An 18,397-nucleotide genomic window follows, 5' to 3' on the forward strand; every position below is an offset into this window, starting at 1 on the left:
GGGCAAGATCTCATGAGTGATATCACCAGCGGACTCCCGCGGGATTAGGTACACGGACCTATCTTGTTTCTCGTATATGTAAATGATCTTCCAGAGGGCCTCCACTCATTCCCCTCACGCTGTATGGTAATGAGGCACATGTTATGAGGTGGATCACAATGAAGGAAGACAGCCTGCCTCCTCACACACCACAGACAGCTCCTCACGTCGCATTCATCATTGCCTCATACTCATCATTGTTGACGTCGCTACTCATAATATACAATTTATGGAACATGAATCTAAATTGGAAATACCGTCAGTGTATTCGGGTATTATCGAGCCAGGTGTGTTGCACGCTACAGATATACCAGGTGTGGGGGAGGCTACAGATATACCAGGTGTGTTGCACGCTACAGATATACCAGGTGTGTTGCACGCTACAGATATACCAGGTGTGGGGGAGGCTACAGATATACCAGGTGTGTTGCACGCTACAGATATACCAGGTGTGTTGCACGCTACAGATATACCAGGTGTGTTGCACGCTACAGATATACCAGGTGTGTTGCACGCTACAGATATACCAGGTGTGTTGCATGCTGCAGATATACAAGGTGTGGGAGAGGCTACAGATATGCCAGGTGTGGGGGAGGCTACAGATATGCCAGGTGTGGGGGAGGCTACAGATATGCCAGGTGTGGAGTAGGCTACAGATATGCCAGGTGTGGGGGAGGCTACAGATATACCAGGTGTGGGGGAGGCTACAGATATACCAGGTGTGGGGGAGGGTACAGATATACCAGGTGTGTTGCACGCTACAGATATACAAGGTGTGGGGGAGGCTACAGATATGCCAGGTGTGGGGGAGGCTACAGATATGCCAGGTGTGGGGGAGGCTACAGATATGCCAAGTGTGGGGGAGGCTACAGATATGCCAGGTGTGGAGTAGGCTACAGATATGCCAGGTGTGGGGGAGGGTACAGATATACCAGGTGTGGGGGAGGCTACAGATATACCAGGTGTGGGGGAGGGTACAGATATACCAGGTGTGGGGGAGGCTACAGATATACCAGGTGTGGAGTAGGCTACAAATATACCAGGTGTGGGGGAGGCTACAGATATACCAGGTGTGGGGGAGGCTACAGATATACCAGGTGTGGGGGAGGCTACAAATATACCAGGTGTGGGGGAGGGTACAGATATACCAGGTGTGGGGGAGGGTACAGATATACCAGGTGTGGAGTAGGCTACAAATATACCAGGTGTGGGGGAGGCTACAGATATACCAGGTGTGGGGGAGGCTACAAATATACCAGGTGTGGGGGAGGGTACAGATATACCAGGTGTGGGGGAGGCTACAGATATACCAGGTGTGGGGGAGGCTACAAATATACCAGGTGTGGGGGAGGGTACAGATATACCAGGTGTGGGGGAGGCTACAGATATATCAGGTGTGGGGGAGACTACAGCTATACCAGGTGTGGGGGAGGCTACAGATATACCAGGTGTGGAGTAGGCTACAAATATACCAGGTGTGGGGGAGGCTACAAATATACCAGGTGTGGGGGAGGGTACAGATATACCAGGTGTGGGGGAGGCTACAGATATATCAGGTGTGGGGGAGGGTACAGATATACCAGGTGTGGGGGAGGGTACAGATATACCAGGTGTGGAGTAGGCTACAAATATACCAGGTGTGGGGGAGGCTACAAATATACCAGGTGTGGGGGAGGGTACAGATATACCAGGTGTGGGGGAGGCTACAGATATACCAGGTGTGGAGTAGGCTACAAATATACCAGGTGTGGGGGAGGCTACAAATATACCAGGTGTGGGGGAGGGTACAGATATACCAGGTGTGGGGGAGGCTACAAATATACCAGGTGTGGGGGAGGCTACAGATATACCAGGTGTGGAGTAGGCTACAGATATATCAGGTGTGGGGGAGGGTACAGATATACCAGGTGTGGGGGAGGGTACAGATATACCAGGTGTGGGGGAGGGTACAGATATACCAGGTGTGGGGGAGGCTACAGATATACCAGGTGTGGGGGAGGCTACAGATATACCAGGTGTGGAGTAGGCTACAGATATATCAGGTGTGGGGGAGGGTACAGATATACCAGGTGTGGGGGAGGGTACAGATATACCAGGTGTGGGGGAGGCTACAGATATACCAGGTGTGGGGGAGGCTACAGATATACCAGGTGTGGGGGAGGCTACAGATATACCAGGTGTGGGGGAGGCTACAAATATACCAGGTGTGGGGGAGGCTACAAATATACCAGGTGTGGGGGAGGCTACAAATATACCAGGTGTGGGGGAGGCTACAGATATACCAGGTGTGGGGGAGGCTACAAATATACCAGGTGTGGGGGAGGCTACAGATATACCAGGTGTGGGGGAGGGTACAGATATACCAGGTGTGGGGGAGGCTACAGATATACCAGGTGTGGGGGAGGCTACAAATATACCAGGTGTGGGGGAGGCTACAAATATACCAGGTGTGGGGGAGGCTACAAATATACCAGGTGTGGGGGAGGCTACAAATATACCAGGTGTGGGGGAGGCTACAAATATACCAGGTGTGGGGGAGGCTGCAAATATACCAGGTGTGGGGGAGGCTACAAATATACCAGGTGTGGGGGAGGCTACAGATATACCAGGTGTGGGGGAGGCTACAGATATACCAGGTGTGGGGGAGGCTACAGATATACCAGGTGTGGGGGAGGCTACAGATATACCAGGTGTGGGGGAGGCTACAGATATACCAGGTGTGGGGGAGGCTACAGACTTTTTTTTATTATTATTTTCTACCACAGACGTGGCCAGACATTTACAGTGCTAACCAGGATATATATACATTTTCATCTGTCCCCCATGGACAGGGTGAGAGATTTGTTAAACCATATAATTCAGTGATGTATTGAACAATCAACCACAGAAGGTGATTGTAGTGCTTTTAAAATGCTAATCTAACCTATATACATAAATACACAGATTTACCTCTGTCATATACATATATACGCATATACATACGCATATCCATACAAATATCCATATATACACATATCCACACATACATACACCTATGTCTTTCCTGCATTGGCAGGGTAAGATAGCTTCTATAGAAACTAGTGTGTTATTAAACACTTAACCACTGAAGGTGATTAAGATGCTTTTACAAGCTACATACATTGTATAACAGATGTATCACATAGTCAATCTTGGATACAAGTCCAATATATCATCAAGTGTTCCAGTACTCATATAGTAATTACAGAGTTCAGCATACCTTAGCCCAGGAGGGCGAAAGTCAGTCAATATGGGACATTCTACAATATAATGTTCAAGAGAGTGCATGTTTTCTCTTTCACAAAGTTGACACATTGTGTACTCGACATTTGGGTTTTGAGAGAGCTGCCAGATACGTCTATATCCCAGGCGTATTCTGGCCACTATAACATCACATTGCCGGGTTCTTGTTCTATTAGTCCCATATGTGAATGCCTCCTCACGATATCTATCATAATATTTAATGCTACAACTTTCAGGTCTTTGTGAATTTGTTAGGTCGGTGAGATCTTCATTAGATATTTGTTTAAGTATTCTCTTTGTCACTGCTAATGAAACACCCATATCAATTTCTACCACTGGTTTTCTACAGGCTGTCTTAGCAAGCATATCAACAGTGTCATGCCTTGAGATGCCAACATGTGATGGTATCCATAGGAATTTAATCTCAAATCTGTTTTCTTTAGCAGCTAAAACATTCATTCGAATATCACTGACTATTTTCTGGGTGTCACTACTATGTGCGTTCAATGCCAGGAGTGCACTCTGCGAGTCACAGTACATAAGTCCACTGCCTTTGTCTTTTAAAAATTCAGTGGCAAGGTATATGCCTGCAAGTTGGGTTTGAGTTGTACTTGCCCAATCATTGACGCGCTTCATTGCTGTATGTACGAGAGAAGATTGTTCAAATATATTACACGCTCATCCGGTCCTACAGATGTGTCAGGTGTGGGAAGGTGACAGTAAGGGTCAGTGGAGGAAGGGGTCGAAGCAGAGACCATCAAGATCCTTCAAGACCTTCAAGTATGATTATTGAGACAAGAAAAAATACATCTCAAAGGGATAGAGTAGCTTAGGCTGTTTCTACCCGTTTGGTATTTGAGTGACGTCCCCGCCGGAGTCCGGTGTAGCCTCGCCCAGCGACAAGACACTAGCAGTACTCACATGTAAACTCCATTACGCGAGTTGACGTCTCGAGAACACAGCTGATTGTATCTTCACTCAGTATAGCGCCGCGGCGCCCTTCTTGCTGGCAGTGTCCTCGCCTAGTTGTGCTTGTGGGGGTTGAGCTCTGGCTCTTTGGTCCCGGCTCTCAACTGTCAGTCAACTGGTGTACAGATTCCTGTGCCTACTGGGCTCTATCATATCTACATTTGGAACTGTGTATGGAGTCAGCCTCCACCACATCACTGCCTAAGTCATTCCACCTGTTAACTGACACTGAAAAAGTTCTTTCTAACGTCCCTGTGACTCATGTGGGTACTCAGTTTCCACCTGTGTTCCCTTGTTCGTGTCCCACCCGTGCTATAGTTTGTCTTTGTCCACCCTGTCAGTTCCCCTGAGAATTTTGTAGATGGTTATCATGTCTCCCGTTACTCTGCAATCTTCAGCGAGTTCGTTTGAGTAACAACTCTGGCTCCACTACGTAATGAAGCGTGATAACACAGTGGTAGCCAGCTCCTAGTGGCGTCTCGTTGTTGTTCAACATCTGCCTCATTCTGGGGGAGACATCTGGTCCAGAGGTGCTTCTTCTATCTTGACGTTATCTTGAGATGATTTCGGGGCTTTAGTGTCCCCGCGGCCCGGTCCTTGACCAGGCCTCCACCCCCAGGAAGCAGCCCGTGACAGCTGACTAACACCCAGGTACCTATTTTACTGCTAGGTAACAGGGGCATAGGGTGAAAGAAACTCTGCCCATTGTTTCTCGCCGGCGCCTGGGATCGAACCCGGGACCACAGGATCACAAGTCCAGTGTGCTGTCCGCTCGGCCGACCGGCTCCCCCACAATGGGGTGGCCATTAATTACCTCTAGACAGGTCTTGTTTGGATTTGTTGGATTCGCTTCTAGGTCATCTATATTGTTTGGCGGGGTGGTTGTAAATCAGTGTTGTCACTGTGTTCTGGTGTGTCAGTGTAGCTGTAGGAAGAGTGCTCCTCCGCCGCCCTCTCTCTCTCTACACCCTAACCTAACCTGCATTATTACTTGATATCCTCGTCAGAAGATTTCATTTCCTGTACCTCTTATCAGTTTCGTTTGTTATTGCTATCTTGAGTGTGTGTGTGTGTGTGTGTGTGTAGGGTGTGTGTGTGTGTGTGTGTGTGTGTGTAGGGTGTGTGTGTGTGTGTGTGTAGGGTGTGTGTGTGTGTGTGTGTGTGTGTGTGTGTGTGTGTGTGTGTGTGTGTGTGTGTGTGTGTGTGTGTGTGTGTGTGTGTGTAGGGTGTGTGTGTGTGTGTGTGTGTGTGTGTGTGTGTGTAGGGTATGTGTGTGTGTGTACTCACCTAGTTGTGCTTGCGGGGGTTGAGCTCTGGCTCTTTGGTCCCGCCTCTCAACTGTCAATCAACAGGTGTACAGGTTCCTGAGCCTATTGGGCTCTATCATATCTACACTTGAAACTGTGTATGGAGTCAGCCTCCACCACATCACTTCCTAATGCATTCCATTTGTCAACCACTCTGACACTAAAAAAGTTCTTTCTAATATCTCTGTGGCTCATTTGGGCACTCAGTTTCCACCTGTGTCCCCTTGTGCGTGTGCCCCTTGTGTTAAATAGCCTGTCTTTATCAACCCTGTCTTTGTGCCTGCAGGATCGAGCTTTAGCTCTTCGACTCTACCTTTCTAGCCGCTGGTTATTTAGTTCAATAATTCCTCTGCTATGTCTCTGCCGTATCTCCTTTTAACATAACATATAGTAAAAACCTTCGCCTCGGTCCTCACACACGTGGGTCACCGGCTCGAGCCTCCTAGTGCCCAGGTGAATGGAAGGATTATATATGGTGTTGACTTCTATGAACCACACATTTATAGCTTTCAAACATCTCTGACTTGTCTGTTTCTGAAGCTTCCATCCATACCCTCTTGTCCTGTTGGTGTCTACCTTCGAGTATCTTTATTTCCCACTGTCAATACCCTTAAGTATAGATATTACAGCGAGGCAGTTTCTCTTAAAGTGTGTGTAACGTTCTTCTGTTTTCCCTCTACATCTGTTCTCATTTCCATCACGTTATACTTGCTGGTGTTGAACTCTACTAGCCATTTCTTGGAGCATCTGTGTAGCTCGTGTGTTACCATGGTGTAGCCTGGAATCTTCAACCGTCGGGACACTGCTCAGTAATTTTGCTTCAACTTCAACTTGCTTTTGTTACTTGTCAGTGAACCCCAGTCGTTGTTTAGGCATGATCACCCTTCCTTAAAGCCATGTTGGTGCTTGATACCTGGTTGATACCTGGTTGATACCTGGTTGATACCTGGTTGATACCTGGTTGATACCTGGTTGATACCTGGTTGATACCCGGTTGATACCTGGTTGATACCTGGTTGATACCTGGTGGATACCTGGTGGATACCTGGTTGATACCTGATTGATACCGGGTTGATACCTGGTTGATACCTGGTTGATACCTGGTTGATACCTGGTTGATACCTGGTTGATACCTGGTTGATACCTGGTTGATACCGGGTTGATACCTGGTTGATACCTGGTTGATACCTGGTTGATACCTGCTTGATACCTGCTTGATACCTGCTTGATACCTGGTTGATACCGGGTTGATACCTGGTTGATACCGGGTTGATACCTGGTTGATACCTGGTTGATACCTGGTTGATACCCGGTTGATACCCGGTTGATACCTGGTTGATACCTGGTTGATACCTGGTTGATACCCGGTTGATACCTGGTTGATACCTGGTTGATACCTGGTTGATACCCGGTTGATACCCGGTTGATACCCGGTTGATACCCGGTTGATACCTGGTTGATACCCGGTTGATACCCGGTTGATACCCGGTTGATACCTGGTTGATACCTGGTTGATACCTGGTTGATACCTGGTTGATACCTGGTTGATACCGGGTTGATACCTGATTGATACCTGATTGATACATGGTTGATACCTGGTTGATACCTGCTTGATACCTGTTTGATACCTGGTTGATGGGGTTCTGAGAGTTCTTCTACTCCCCAAGCCCGGCCTGAGGCCAGGCTTTTCATATCTGAATCTGTCTTGAGGTGTTTGACCCTTCTCATCCTTACACAACTTTAGGGTATCAGGGAATGTTTGTCAGTGACACTGGTCTGTTGTTTAGTGCTCGTCTCTGTCTCCTTTCTTGCTTGTTGTCGCGACGCTTGACACCTTCCAACAGTGGCGGGAAAACTCTTTCTCAATTGAATCATTGAGGAGAACTAGAGGTATGATGCTGGCCTGTGCTGCCTCTCTTAACAACCGTCGTGAGATATAATCTGGTCCGGTGGCTTTACTATCGTCTAATGATCATAGTTGTCTCCTTAATTCTCTTGCTGTTATCTCAAGTTTTTCCAGTCTCTTATCTGCAGGCGAGGAGTCACAGTAACGTGGCTGAAATATGTTGACCAGATTACACGCTAGACAGTGAAGGGACGACGACGTTTCGGTCCGTCCTGGACCATTCTCAGGTCCAGTACGGACCGAAACGTGGTCGTCCCTTCACTGTCTAGTGTGTGGTCTGGTCAACACGTCTCTTCTCTCTTCTCTCAGCACCGGGAACTGTTGGTGCATTTATTATTCTGAGTTCAGTATTGAGCTCATAGCTACATTTCATTTCCTGTAACACTTATGACTTTCGCTTCAGTTATTGCGATCTCTTATCTCTTCAGTATTGAGCTCCTAGCTCTTGGACCCTACCTTTCTTATCTTCGGTTGTCTAAAGTACTGACTACCGATGTAATTTTTCTCTTTCATGTGTACTATCTCTCTCTCTCTCTCTCTCTCTCTCTCTCTCTCTCTCTCTCTCTCTCTCTCTCGCACACACGCACACAAATACACAAGAATAAGGGCGCTAATGGCTGAGTGGATAGCACGCTGGATACGTAGTCATGTGGTCCGGGTTCGATTCCCGGCGCCGGCGGAAACAGATGGGAACAGCTTCTTTCACCCTGATACCCCTGTTACCTAGTAGTCAATAGGTACCTGGGGAGTTAGACAGCTGTTACGGGCTGCTTCCTGTGTGTGTGTGTGGGGTGGGGGGACTAGTAGATAGTAACAGTTGATTGACAGTTGAGAGGCGGGACCAAAGAGCCAGAGCTCAACCCCCGCAAGCACAATTGGGTAAATACAGGTTGTAGCCTAGAAGATGTTTTAACTCCCATGTAGCTATTTACTGATAGATGAACAGGTGTATCAGTTTAAAGAAATGCAGCTCATTTCTTTCTGTCTGCCAGGAATCGAACCCGGGGTTTGAAGAATGCGCATCCCGAATGCTGTCCACTCGGTCGCGCGCGTTTGGGCAACAGCCCGTCCGTGCCTAGCCAACTAATTAACAAAGTGAGAGTGTGAGTGTGAGAGTAAGAATGAGTGTGAGAGCCGATCGGCCGAGCGGACAGCACGCTGGATTTGTGATCCTGTGGTCCTGGGTTCGATCCCAGGCGCCGGCGAGAAACAATGGGCAGAGTTTCTTTCAACCCATGCCTCTGTTACCTAGCAGTAAAATAGGTACCTGGGTGTTAGTCAGCTGTCACGGGCTGCTTCCTGGGGGTGGAGGCCTGGTCGAGGACCGGGCCGCGGGGACACTAAAAAGCCCCGAAATCATCTCAAGATAACCGGAGAGTAAGAATGAGTGTGAGAGTGAGAGTGGAGAGTGAAGAGAGCTGCGTGCCAGGGCTGCTCAGCACTAGTGATGGTTGCACACGCTGGTTGCACACGCCGGATGAGTTTGCAATTTAACACCCGGTCCAATTACCATTTCCATCTTCGGCTCTCAATATTTACCGCTTGATCGGGAATATTCACCGGGCTAACGGACGTCGAGGTACGGGTAAAAAAAAAAGTTCCGAGTCCACCGGACATCAGTCCTATAATTAAGAAACTTTACTCATTAGGAAACTTGAAGGTTAGAGCCCCATTAGTGTAAATGAGAGAGTAAGGCGAGTGTCTGTTTGTTTGTTAGTTTTGTTTATCTTGTGAGATTCAGCTCCTTGGCCCCGCCTCCTTTGAAGCTGTCCGCACAGTATGACTACTATCACTGAGGAAGGGGTTCAGTATGTCTTTCTGACTCGTGTAAAGTCTCTCCCACAACCCCCTCCCCCCTCCCATTCCATCCCCCTTACCCTTTTCCATCATCGTCATTCCCCTCCCTCCCTCCTCCAATGTCGAACAGATAGATATTTCCATTTGTATATAAAGTAAATTCTGAAAATGCGCGGGTAAACGGCGGGTGTAGATTCAATACTATGAACAACACATCCCAGATTTCATCTCCGAATTCATGAAAATCGCTCGAGGGTGTTGGGTTACAGGATATATTCCTTAAAGCATTTAAAACTTAGACTTACCAGCCTATGTCCATCCCGAACCCCTGACCGTTCCGCAATCTGGGTGAGGCTTATATCTATATTTTTATATCTTCAGTTAGGTTTTTGGTTATCTTCTTGAATTTGGTCTCATCTTGGAGGATATCTTTCAGTTTGGTGACATATTCATCAGTCGGGATGAGGATGAAGACCTCGCCATGATCCCCGGATTATTAAATGAACAAATCCACAAGGGCCGTGACGAGGATTCGAACCTGCGTCCGGGAGCATCCCAGACACTGCCTTAATCGACTGAGCTACGACAGGGTTAAAAGGGTTAAAACCGAAGTTCTACTGTAGAACCCTGGATTATTGCCTCTCCAGATGGTGATGGTTTCCATAGACTTAAGTTGCCTGGCTGCTGCTTTGTGTTGATTTTCCCGGGTGTTCTGTAGTGGTGCTCTTATTGGCTTCTGGGAGGAGCTCTCCCTGACGGACAGCTCTGGTAGTGATTAAATAACATTGCCACCACTGTTTCCGAGTGTCAAAAGTAGATGTACTTGAAAAATAGGTCAGGAATCACTATATTAGACAACCAAGGGGGGTGGAAAAGACGAGTCCATGAACCAAAGTTCGATCCCGCAAACACAAATGGTTGAAGCAGTTGAGGACAGAGAGAATGGAGTTGCAGGTGAGCAACATTCTAGGACAGAGAGTGTCGGAGTCCTAATCACTGGGCAGATTAGCAGACAGAGGACCTGTTTCTGCCAGCGTCTGCAGATAAGCCTAATTAAAAGCGAGCCAGCGAGGCGTTGCAAATATCAACAGTCTGATGGATCAAGGGACTAACAAATGAGACCAGCCCCGCCTGCTGCTCCTCGCGCACAAATACATTGTTCAATTATCGGCGATTGTTCTTATTCAGAATCTGAATATTCAGACCTTATTCAGAATTCAAAGTTCTTCGGCAGAACATCTAACTTACGTCTGCCGAATGATCTGTCTCTCCAAACACACAATCCACTTGGGCTGGACGGTAGAGCGACGGTCTTAGTTCATGCAGATAGGCGTTCAATCCCCGACCGTCCAAGTAATTGGGGCACCATTCCTTACCCTCCCTGCCCCATCCCAAATCCTTATCCTGATCCTTTCCCAGTGCTATATAGTCATAATGACTTGGCGCTTCTCCTGATAATTCCTTTCCTTTCCAAACACACAACGTTTCTCAACGTTCAGATAACGTTGTTGCAACTATGTTTGAACGTTTTAAGAACTGTAACAACCGATAAACTCCTCGTCTCGGAGTCTCCAAGATTGTTTGTCTGTCTGCCTCTCTACGTCCCTCTCTCTGTCTCTCTCTGTGTCTCTACGTCCCTCTCTCTGTCCGCTTCACCTGTCAATTACTCCTTACGATGCCCGAGCTCTTGGCGTGTTGTTTACTAGTGGAGAGGATGACCTTGTCTCTCTGAGCGTCCCAGCCTGGCTGTTGAGGGCCCTGGAGGGGCGAGGGGTCACCACTTGACCCACTCCCATCACCATCATACTTAAACACCGGAACAAAGGGTATAGAATTAGTGTATACCTTACCACCCCGCCCTGACGAGGTCATCTGCACAACCACACACACTCAATCATGGCCGCGTGTGTGTATGTGTGTGTGTGTGTGTGTGTGTGTGTGTGTGTGTGTGTGTGTGTGTGTGTGTGTGTGTGTGTGTGTGTTTGCCTCGGGGCCTCGTTAAAAAAGTTACCTCTCGATTGCTTGTAGTGCTTGATGTTAGAGTGTATTGGAGTACAAAGCCAGAGGCGCTGTGTGCACTATTGTAGTACATAGCTCAAGGTGCCTGTACACAGCTGGAATGGGTTTTCGTAGTTATTTTTTGCTCCCCGAGCCCAGAGCCTGGGTCCAGGCTTGACTGGTGATAACTTGTTCCACCAGGCTGTTGGGTCACATATCTACTACAACCTGGTTGTATTGGTTATTTTTCTCTTAGAGAAGTCCACCTTTCTTCCCGTAATATTTCTTTTGTCTACAGGTAAGGTACTGAACAGCCGTGGCCTTCAGGTGTTCAGTGTTCTCTGATTGTGCTTATGGCACCTCTACTTCTCACTGGCTCTCTTCTGCACTTCCTATCATATCGTTTGCTCCAGCATGTTATTTTACTGTGCCAATTTGGGACCTGGCCCTCCAGTATCTTCCGTGTGTTATGTGATATTCCTCTTTTCTCCTTGATAGAGAATACATTTTGAGAGTTTAGAAATGGTTCCAATAATTTAGGTGCTTTATCGAGTCTGTGCATGTTGTAAAGGTTGTCTGTATTCCCTCTATTCTCTGTATTCCCTCAGAGGAACTGTGTACAGGATATTACCCAGAACAGGTGAGGTGGTATGGGGTTGAGTGTGGTGGTGTAGCATAGTTGTTGTTGTATTAAAGACAAGAACAGCAGTAGCAGAGTGACACATAGCACCGCTCCTGTGCCAGGTATGTCCACTACGGGCTCACCATAGCCCGTGCTACTTGGAACTTGTTCCGAGTAGCTGAATCTATAACATCAACAGTAGCAGACTGTGGTAGCAGGTAGCCGGGCCGGGCGCTGGAATTAGTCAGCAGGGTTGATCCCACCGCTGCCACCAGTGTTATTGGTTTGGTGTGTGGTTTGCTTGTCAGTGGGAAGGAATACAGTACAAAACACCTGTAGCCTTTTCTTTTATTAATAAAAATATAATATCTACTGGGCCACGTAACTAGCTGTTGTGAGTGAGTGTGCTCAGGGCTGAGGCTGATCCTGGAGTGTTGTCCCTGGCTGCTGAGTGTACAGAAGTAGGCATAGCCAGACGCCTCCACACGATGGCGTCTACCACGGGGGTGTAGCGTGTGGTGGTATACCTGGACCATACCTGGAGAGGGTCTCGGGAGTTGTACTACTCCCCTGAGCCCAGCCTGAGGCCAAGCTCGACTTGTGAAAACTTGGTCCTAAAGGCTGTTGTTTGCAGCGGTCCGCAGCCCCACATATCCACTACAGCACGGTTGGTCCGGCACTTTTTGCAAGAAACTTGTCTAAATTTATCTTGAAGACTTCCACCTGTGTTCCGACAATATTTCTAATGTTTGCTGGGAGGGTGTTGAACAGCCGTGGACCTCCGATATTCAGACAGTGCTCTCTGGCCATGGCACCCCTGCTGCTCACTGGTTCTATTCTGCATTTCTTTCCGTATCTTTCACTCCAGTATGTGGTGTAGCCCAACAGTGTAGGTGTGGCTCGTTATACCCCGCCTATACCTGCCTTGCTTTACCTGTTGCGTTACAACTTAACTATTCTGATGTTCAAATTTATTGTTGAATCTGGCCTTTAAGTTGTGGATGGACGTGACTTCACACCTCTTTCAGTGTATTCACTTGTTGACCTACAAGTACTGGGTAGGAATATATCAATGATATCAATGGTTTCCTCTTGTCCTGCTTTCTCTCAATTCAAGAGGTTGTCCTTGTCCACCTTATCTACTCCCCTCAGTGGACCCTTAAGTAATCAGACTAACCCTCAAGGTGCATCATTGCACCTTGCCTAGCCTTGTGGTTACCTTGTGATGATTTCGGGACTCAGCGTCCTCGCGGCCCGGTCCTCGACCAGGCCTCTGGTTGCACAGGTGAATATAGAAACAAACTTGTATCTGAGAACTTCACATACTCAACAGACAGGTCAGTAGACCAGCTGAGACAATAATCTGTAGCTTCAGTTAAGGCAGGAAAGTCTTCAAATAGTTGGGAGACTCAAGTGTTCAACTTTACCAACAAGAGCGGCCAGCTATTCCAAAAGCCTTGCAACCTGCTCTTGCTACACCACTGATAACATGTTATCACATGTACAGAATAGACAGGTTTCACTTTAACCTCACAACAAGAACACATATGTGACAACATATATCTGACCACACACATGCTAACACCCAGACGTCAAGATCGTCGGGTACTTCTCAACTGGATGTCAAGTCATGTAGGAATATTAGGGAATGACATTGACCACGCCTGGTGAGGCCATAGTATAGCACCTGGTGTGATTACCTCCAGGCACCTGTGTGCTGCTCCTTGGTGCACCTGGGGAGGTCATTCAGTGCAAGGTCACTGTGGCACTGTGCCGGGACCTTCCCCCTCCCCCCCCCCTCTTACCAAACTCTAGTGGTTCTCAGTACAGGGGTTTGTTTATTTTGTGTTCTTCCCTTCCACACACCCTCCACCCCCCACCCTCCACCAACCCCCTCTCCATGACACAGCCCACCTGCCACCACTCAGCTGGAGGAGGCAGGTGTGTGGTGGTGAAGCAGGAGGGAGGAGGCAGGTGTAGCTCGAGACCCCACACCTGACCCCAACAAAACAACCAATTAAGCAATAGCCAATACAATGCAGCTCCTGAGAATGTGGAAAATAACAAAATTACTTTGAATATAATTCCGGGAGGGAGGTGGTGGTGGGGAGGGGGGCAGGGAGAGAGGCTGCTAATTCACTTAAACTCACTTAACCTTACTATGAATGCTTCATCACGACGCTACACCACCACACACTACACCACCACACACTACCACCACACGACAGCAACTATAAAGTAATGGTGATGGGAAAGGGAGAGAGGAGACCAGAAGGCCTCTATCCCATAAAGGGAAAGGCAACTATATAGGAATCGGAAAGAGATTCGAGAGCGGATATTATTGCCAACACTCACACCGGAGGCACACACACACACAGGATAACACCAGCAGCATAAGCAACGTTGGCAAATACAAGAACATCGTTTAGAAACCTTTCCAGGACTTAAAGGGGTCCAAACTCTTATGTCACATTGTGACTTCTTTGTGATCTGAGACTTTGTGGCTTTTTTGTGAGTGGGGCGTAAGTATGTGAACAACATTACCGTAGTCTGGTGTGTGGTCGAGTCGACTGTAAAACCCTGGTTGGGCTCCAGTTCTGGGCCTCCAGAACCTCCCAGTTAATTTAGGAGAGTTCCGGGTTGGGCGACTTTTGTACCATCGTGGCTGAGTCGGTTAGGGCATCCAGCTGTTCCTGGGTGTTCATCTCTCCATCTCCCACCTCTCCTCTTTTCCCCTCTCCGCCTAATCTCTCCCTTTATCCTTCCTCCCCTAGCATCCCCCTCCCTTTAAGCATACCCCTTTCTTCTCTCTCTCCCCCTCCCCACTCTGCCAGAAAATTTAATGCTGCAAGAGCTCAGAAATCCAAATTCTAGTCACAACAATCGTCGGGAAATCCAATTGAATTCGTGTTCATCGTTTTCAAGTAAATTATGATAAGAAGCAAGCAAGAATGGAAAATGTGCGGGTAAACGGCGGGAGTAAACAGTAACTCTACGGGAAAACAAATCCCAAATTTCAGACTTCATGAAAATTGCAGGGACTTGATACAGACCAAATATTTCTTAAAAGGTGGTCCACCCCGCCTTCCTATGTACTATCTTGGTAGGTTGGACGAAGCTGAAGCCCCAAGAGTCTGGTCTACTTAGGACAGGCCAACAAAGTAAACTATTTTATCAATATAAATATTTATAGAGGGAGAGAGATCAATATGTAGGGTGCACCGAGTCTGCGTGTGTAGTCTCCGACCGGCGGCCTGGAAGTGTTCCAGGGGAGATTTTAAGTTGATTGAAGATGTGACCTGTGTCTTACATCGGGGCAACTGCTGTGTGTGTGTGTGTGTGTGTGTGTGTGTGTGTGTATGTGTGTGTGTGTACTCACCTAGTTGTGTCTGCAGGATCGAGCATTGACTCTTGGATCCCGCTTTTCGAGCATCGGTTGTTTACAGCAATGACTCCTGACCCATTTCCCTATCATACCTAATTTTAAAAGTATGAATAGAGTTTGCTTCCACAACCAGTTCCTGAAGTGCATTCCATTTTCCCACTACTCTCACGCTAAAAGAAAACTTTCTAACATCTCTGTGACTCATCTGAGTTTTCAGTTTCCATCCATGTCCCCTCGTTCTGTTATTATTCTGTGTGAACATTTCATCTACACACAACACAACACACTATTCATCTATTCATACACAGCATTGTGTGTGTGTGTGTGTGTGTGTGTGTGTCTGTGTGTGTGTGTGTGTGTGTGTGTGTGTGTGTGTGTGTGTGTGTGTGTGTGTGTGTGTGTGTGTGTGTGCCTCGCGGCTGAGTGGATGGAGCTCGGAGGTCGCAATCCTAAGGGACCCGGGTTCGATCTCCGGCGGCGGCGGAAACAAATGGAACAGAGGTTCTATCATCCTGATGCGCCTGTTCACCTAGCAGTAAATAGGTACCTGGGAGTTAGCCAGCTGCTACGGGCTGCTTCCTAGGGTATGGGGGGAAAGGGGAGGAATGAAGTTGATTGACAGTTGAGAGGCGTACCCAAAGAGCCAGAGCTCAACCCCCGCAACCACAACTAGGCAAGTCCCCCCCCCCCACACACACACAATTAATAAATGCAACATTTCAGTAATGTGAGAATTAGCAAATAACAAATTATTCGAGATTAAACAAACACTGTGGCTTACAAACTCATCACTCATCACGTGAGCATTGTCAAGTGCCACTAGACCATCAGGTATCATCTGATGGTCTCAGTTATCAAAACAACATTAAAATGATATATACTGACAAGTGATCATTAGAGGGGGGGGGGGGAGTGGACTGATTGTAGGGTCGTTAACACTTTCTTAATCCATCATGGTTTATCAGCCATATGGACTACAAGGACGCCCAGTAGTGCTGGACTACCTCATATCAGACTCTGAATTCAATTTTAATTCAGAGTCTTCGGAGTTAAGACACTTCCTCCAGACACGTTTGTCTTCTACAACTGAATAAATATTGGAGACACGATAGATGCTTGTAGTCGATTATGTCACAGAGAGAGAGAGAGAGAGAGAGAGAGAGAGAGACAGAGAGAGAAAGACAGAGAGAGAGAGACAGAGGCCAGGTAGGCAAGCAGGAAGGTATATAGATAAACAAGACACAGACAGACACAAACAAGGTAGTACCAAGATGACGCCAGCAGCAGCAGGGGACGACACTCCGGTGACATCCTTCACTGATACCACTGAATTAGGTCTCACAAAAACGGCTACAAGGTGCCCGGAGAGGCAGAGTAGCGTGGCGGCGGCGGTGGATAATGAGCTCCACATCACCGCCATATGTCATCAATACCATCTTGTTTACCTGTCCACTCACATGTAGATTAACGAAGCGAGGAACGTCCCAAGCGAAGGGTCCTCGTCTACGAGCGAGGGGGCCCTCGTCTACGAGCGAGGGGGCCCTCGTCTACGAGCGAGGGGGCCCTCGTCTACGAGCGAGGGGGCCCTCGTCTACGAGCGAGGGGGCCCTCGTCTACGAGCGAGGGGGCCCTCGTCTACGAGCGAGGGGGCCCTCGTCTACGAGCGAGGGGGCCCTCGTCTACGAGCGAGGGGGCCCTCGTCTACGAGCGAGGGGGCCCTCGTCTACGAGCGAGGGGTCCTCGTCTACGAGCGAGGAGGTCCTCGTCTACGAGCGAGGAGGTCCTCGTCTACGAGCGAGGGGCCCTCGTCTACGAACGAGGAGGTCCTCGTCTACGAGCGAGGGGTCCTCGTCTAGAAGCGAAGGATCCTCGTCTAGAAGCGAAGGATCCTCGTCTACGAGCGAGGGGGTCCTCGTCTACGAGCAAGGGGGTCCTCGTCTACGAGCGAGGGGGCCGTCGTCTACGAGCGAGGGGGCCGTCGTCTACGAGCGAGGGGGCCGTCGTCTACGAGCGAGGGGGTCCTCGTCTACGAGCGAGGGGGCCCACACCTACAGACACCCACATGTTTAAGCATTAGAATACTATTAGCCGCTTTTCTGGGGCCATGTTGTGTTTTGGAGGCTGGTTTGAGTGAAGGTAATGGCGGGATCCCGGGATGACGCTGTCATTATGGAAATCTGCAATTTGAACATGATGGTAACAGGCTTGTAACGCGTGAATGGTTACTTCACACTTGGGGAACATTGTCGGGGTTTGTGGGGGGGGACATGTGACATTAATGCTCTGGGTACTGAGGCTCGGTGCTCAGTACCCTGGGTACAGGGCTCAGTACCCTGGATACTGAGGCTTGGTGCTCAGTACCCTGGGTACTGAGGCTCGGTGCTCAGTATCCTGGGTACAGGGCTCAGTACCCTGGGTACAGGGCTCAGTACCCTGGATACTGAGGCTTGGTGCTCAGTACCCTGGGTACTGAGGCTCGGTGCTCAGTATCCTGGGTACAGGGCTCAGTACCCTGGGTACAGGGCTCAGTACCCTGGATACTGAGGCTTGGTGCTCAGTACCCTGGGTACTGAGGCTCGGTGCTCAGTATCCTGGGTACAGGGCTCAGTACCCTGGGTACTGAACATCATTGACATATTAGGAACAGGATGGGCCCTAGTACCGACCCTTGTGGTACCCCACTTGTAACCTCTCTCTCTCTCTCTCTCTCTCTCTCTCTCTCTCTCTCTCTCTCTCTCTCTCTCTCTCTCTCTCTCTCTCCACTCTGGTGTGTCTGCTCTCACTCTGACCCTCTGCTTCCTGGCTGAGAGGCACTCTGACCCTCCTTAGCTCTCTTCCAGACACACACACCTGCCTGCTTCTCTAGTTTGTGTAGGAGTCTTTCATGCTGGATCATATCAAACACCTTCTGGCAGTCGAGGAATGTGCATTCTGCCCATCCTTCTCTCTCTCTCTAGTTTGATTTCTGTCATCTGGCTGGGGTGTTGATGACGTGGGGGGGGGGGTGTTGATAGGGGGGTTGCTGTAACACGCGTACAGTCATAAGCATCATATTCAGGCTGAGTATTACATGACACAGCCGTGTGTGGGTGTTGGGTCAAGTGACACTCCGG

General features: G+C 48.6%; 1 protein-coding gene across 1 annotated transcript; it reads right to left on the reverse strand.

Moving 5' to 3' along the window:
* Positions 1–252: 252 nt before the first annotated feature.
* On the reverse strand, positions 253–16,695 carry LOC138366759 (uncharacterized). Its single transcript, XM_069328037.1, has 3 exons — positions 16,552–16,695; positions 10,947–11,085; positions 253–2,795 (listed from the first exon to the last, which is right to left on the reverse strand). The coding sequence occupies exons 1-3, from the start codon at positions 16,693–16,695 to the stop codon at positions 253–255; spliced, it is 2,826 nt and encodes a 941-aa protein (XP_069184138.1).
* Between the last annotated feature and the right edge of the window lie 1,702 nt (positions 16,696–18,397).

The sequence above is a fragment of the Procambarus clarkii genome, chromosome 20, assembly GCF_040958095.1.
Source record: "Procambarus clarkii isolate CNS0578487 chromosome 20, FALCON_Pclarkii_2.0, whole genome shotgun sequence".
Lineage (NCBI taxonomy): Eukaryota > Metazoa > Arthropoda > Malacostraca > Decapoda > Cambaridae > Procambarus > Procambarus clarkii.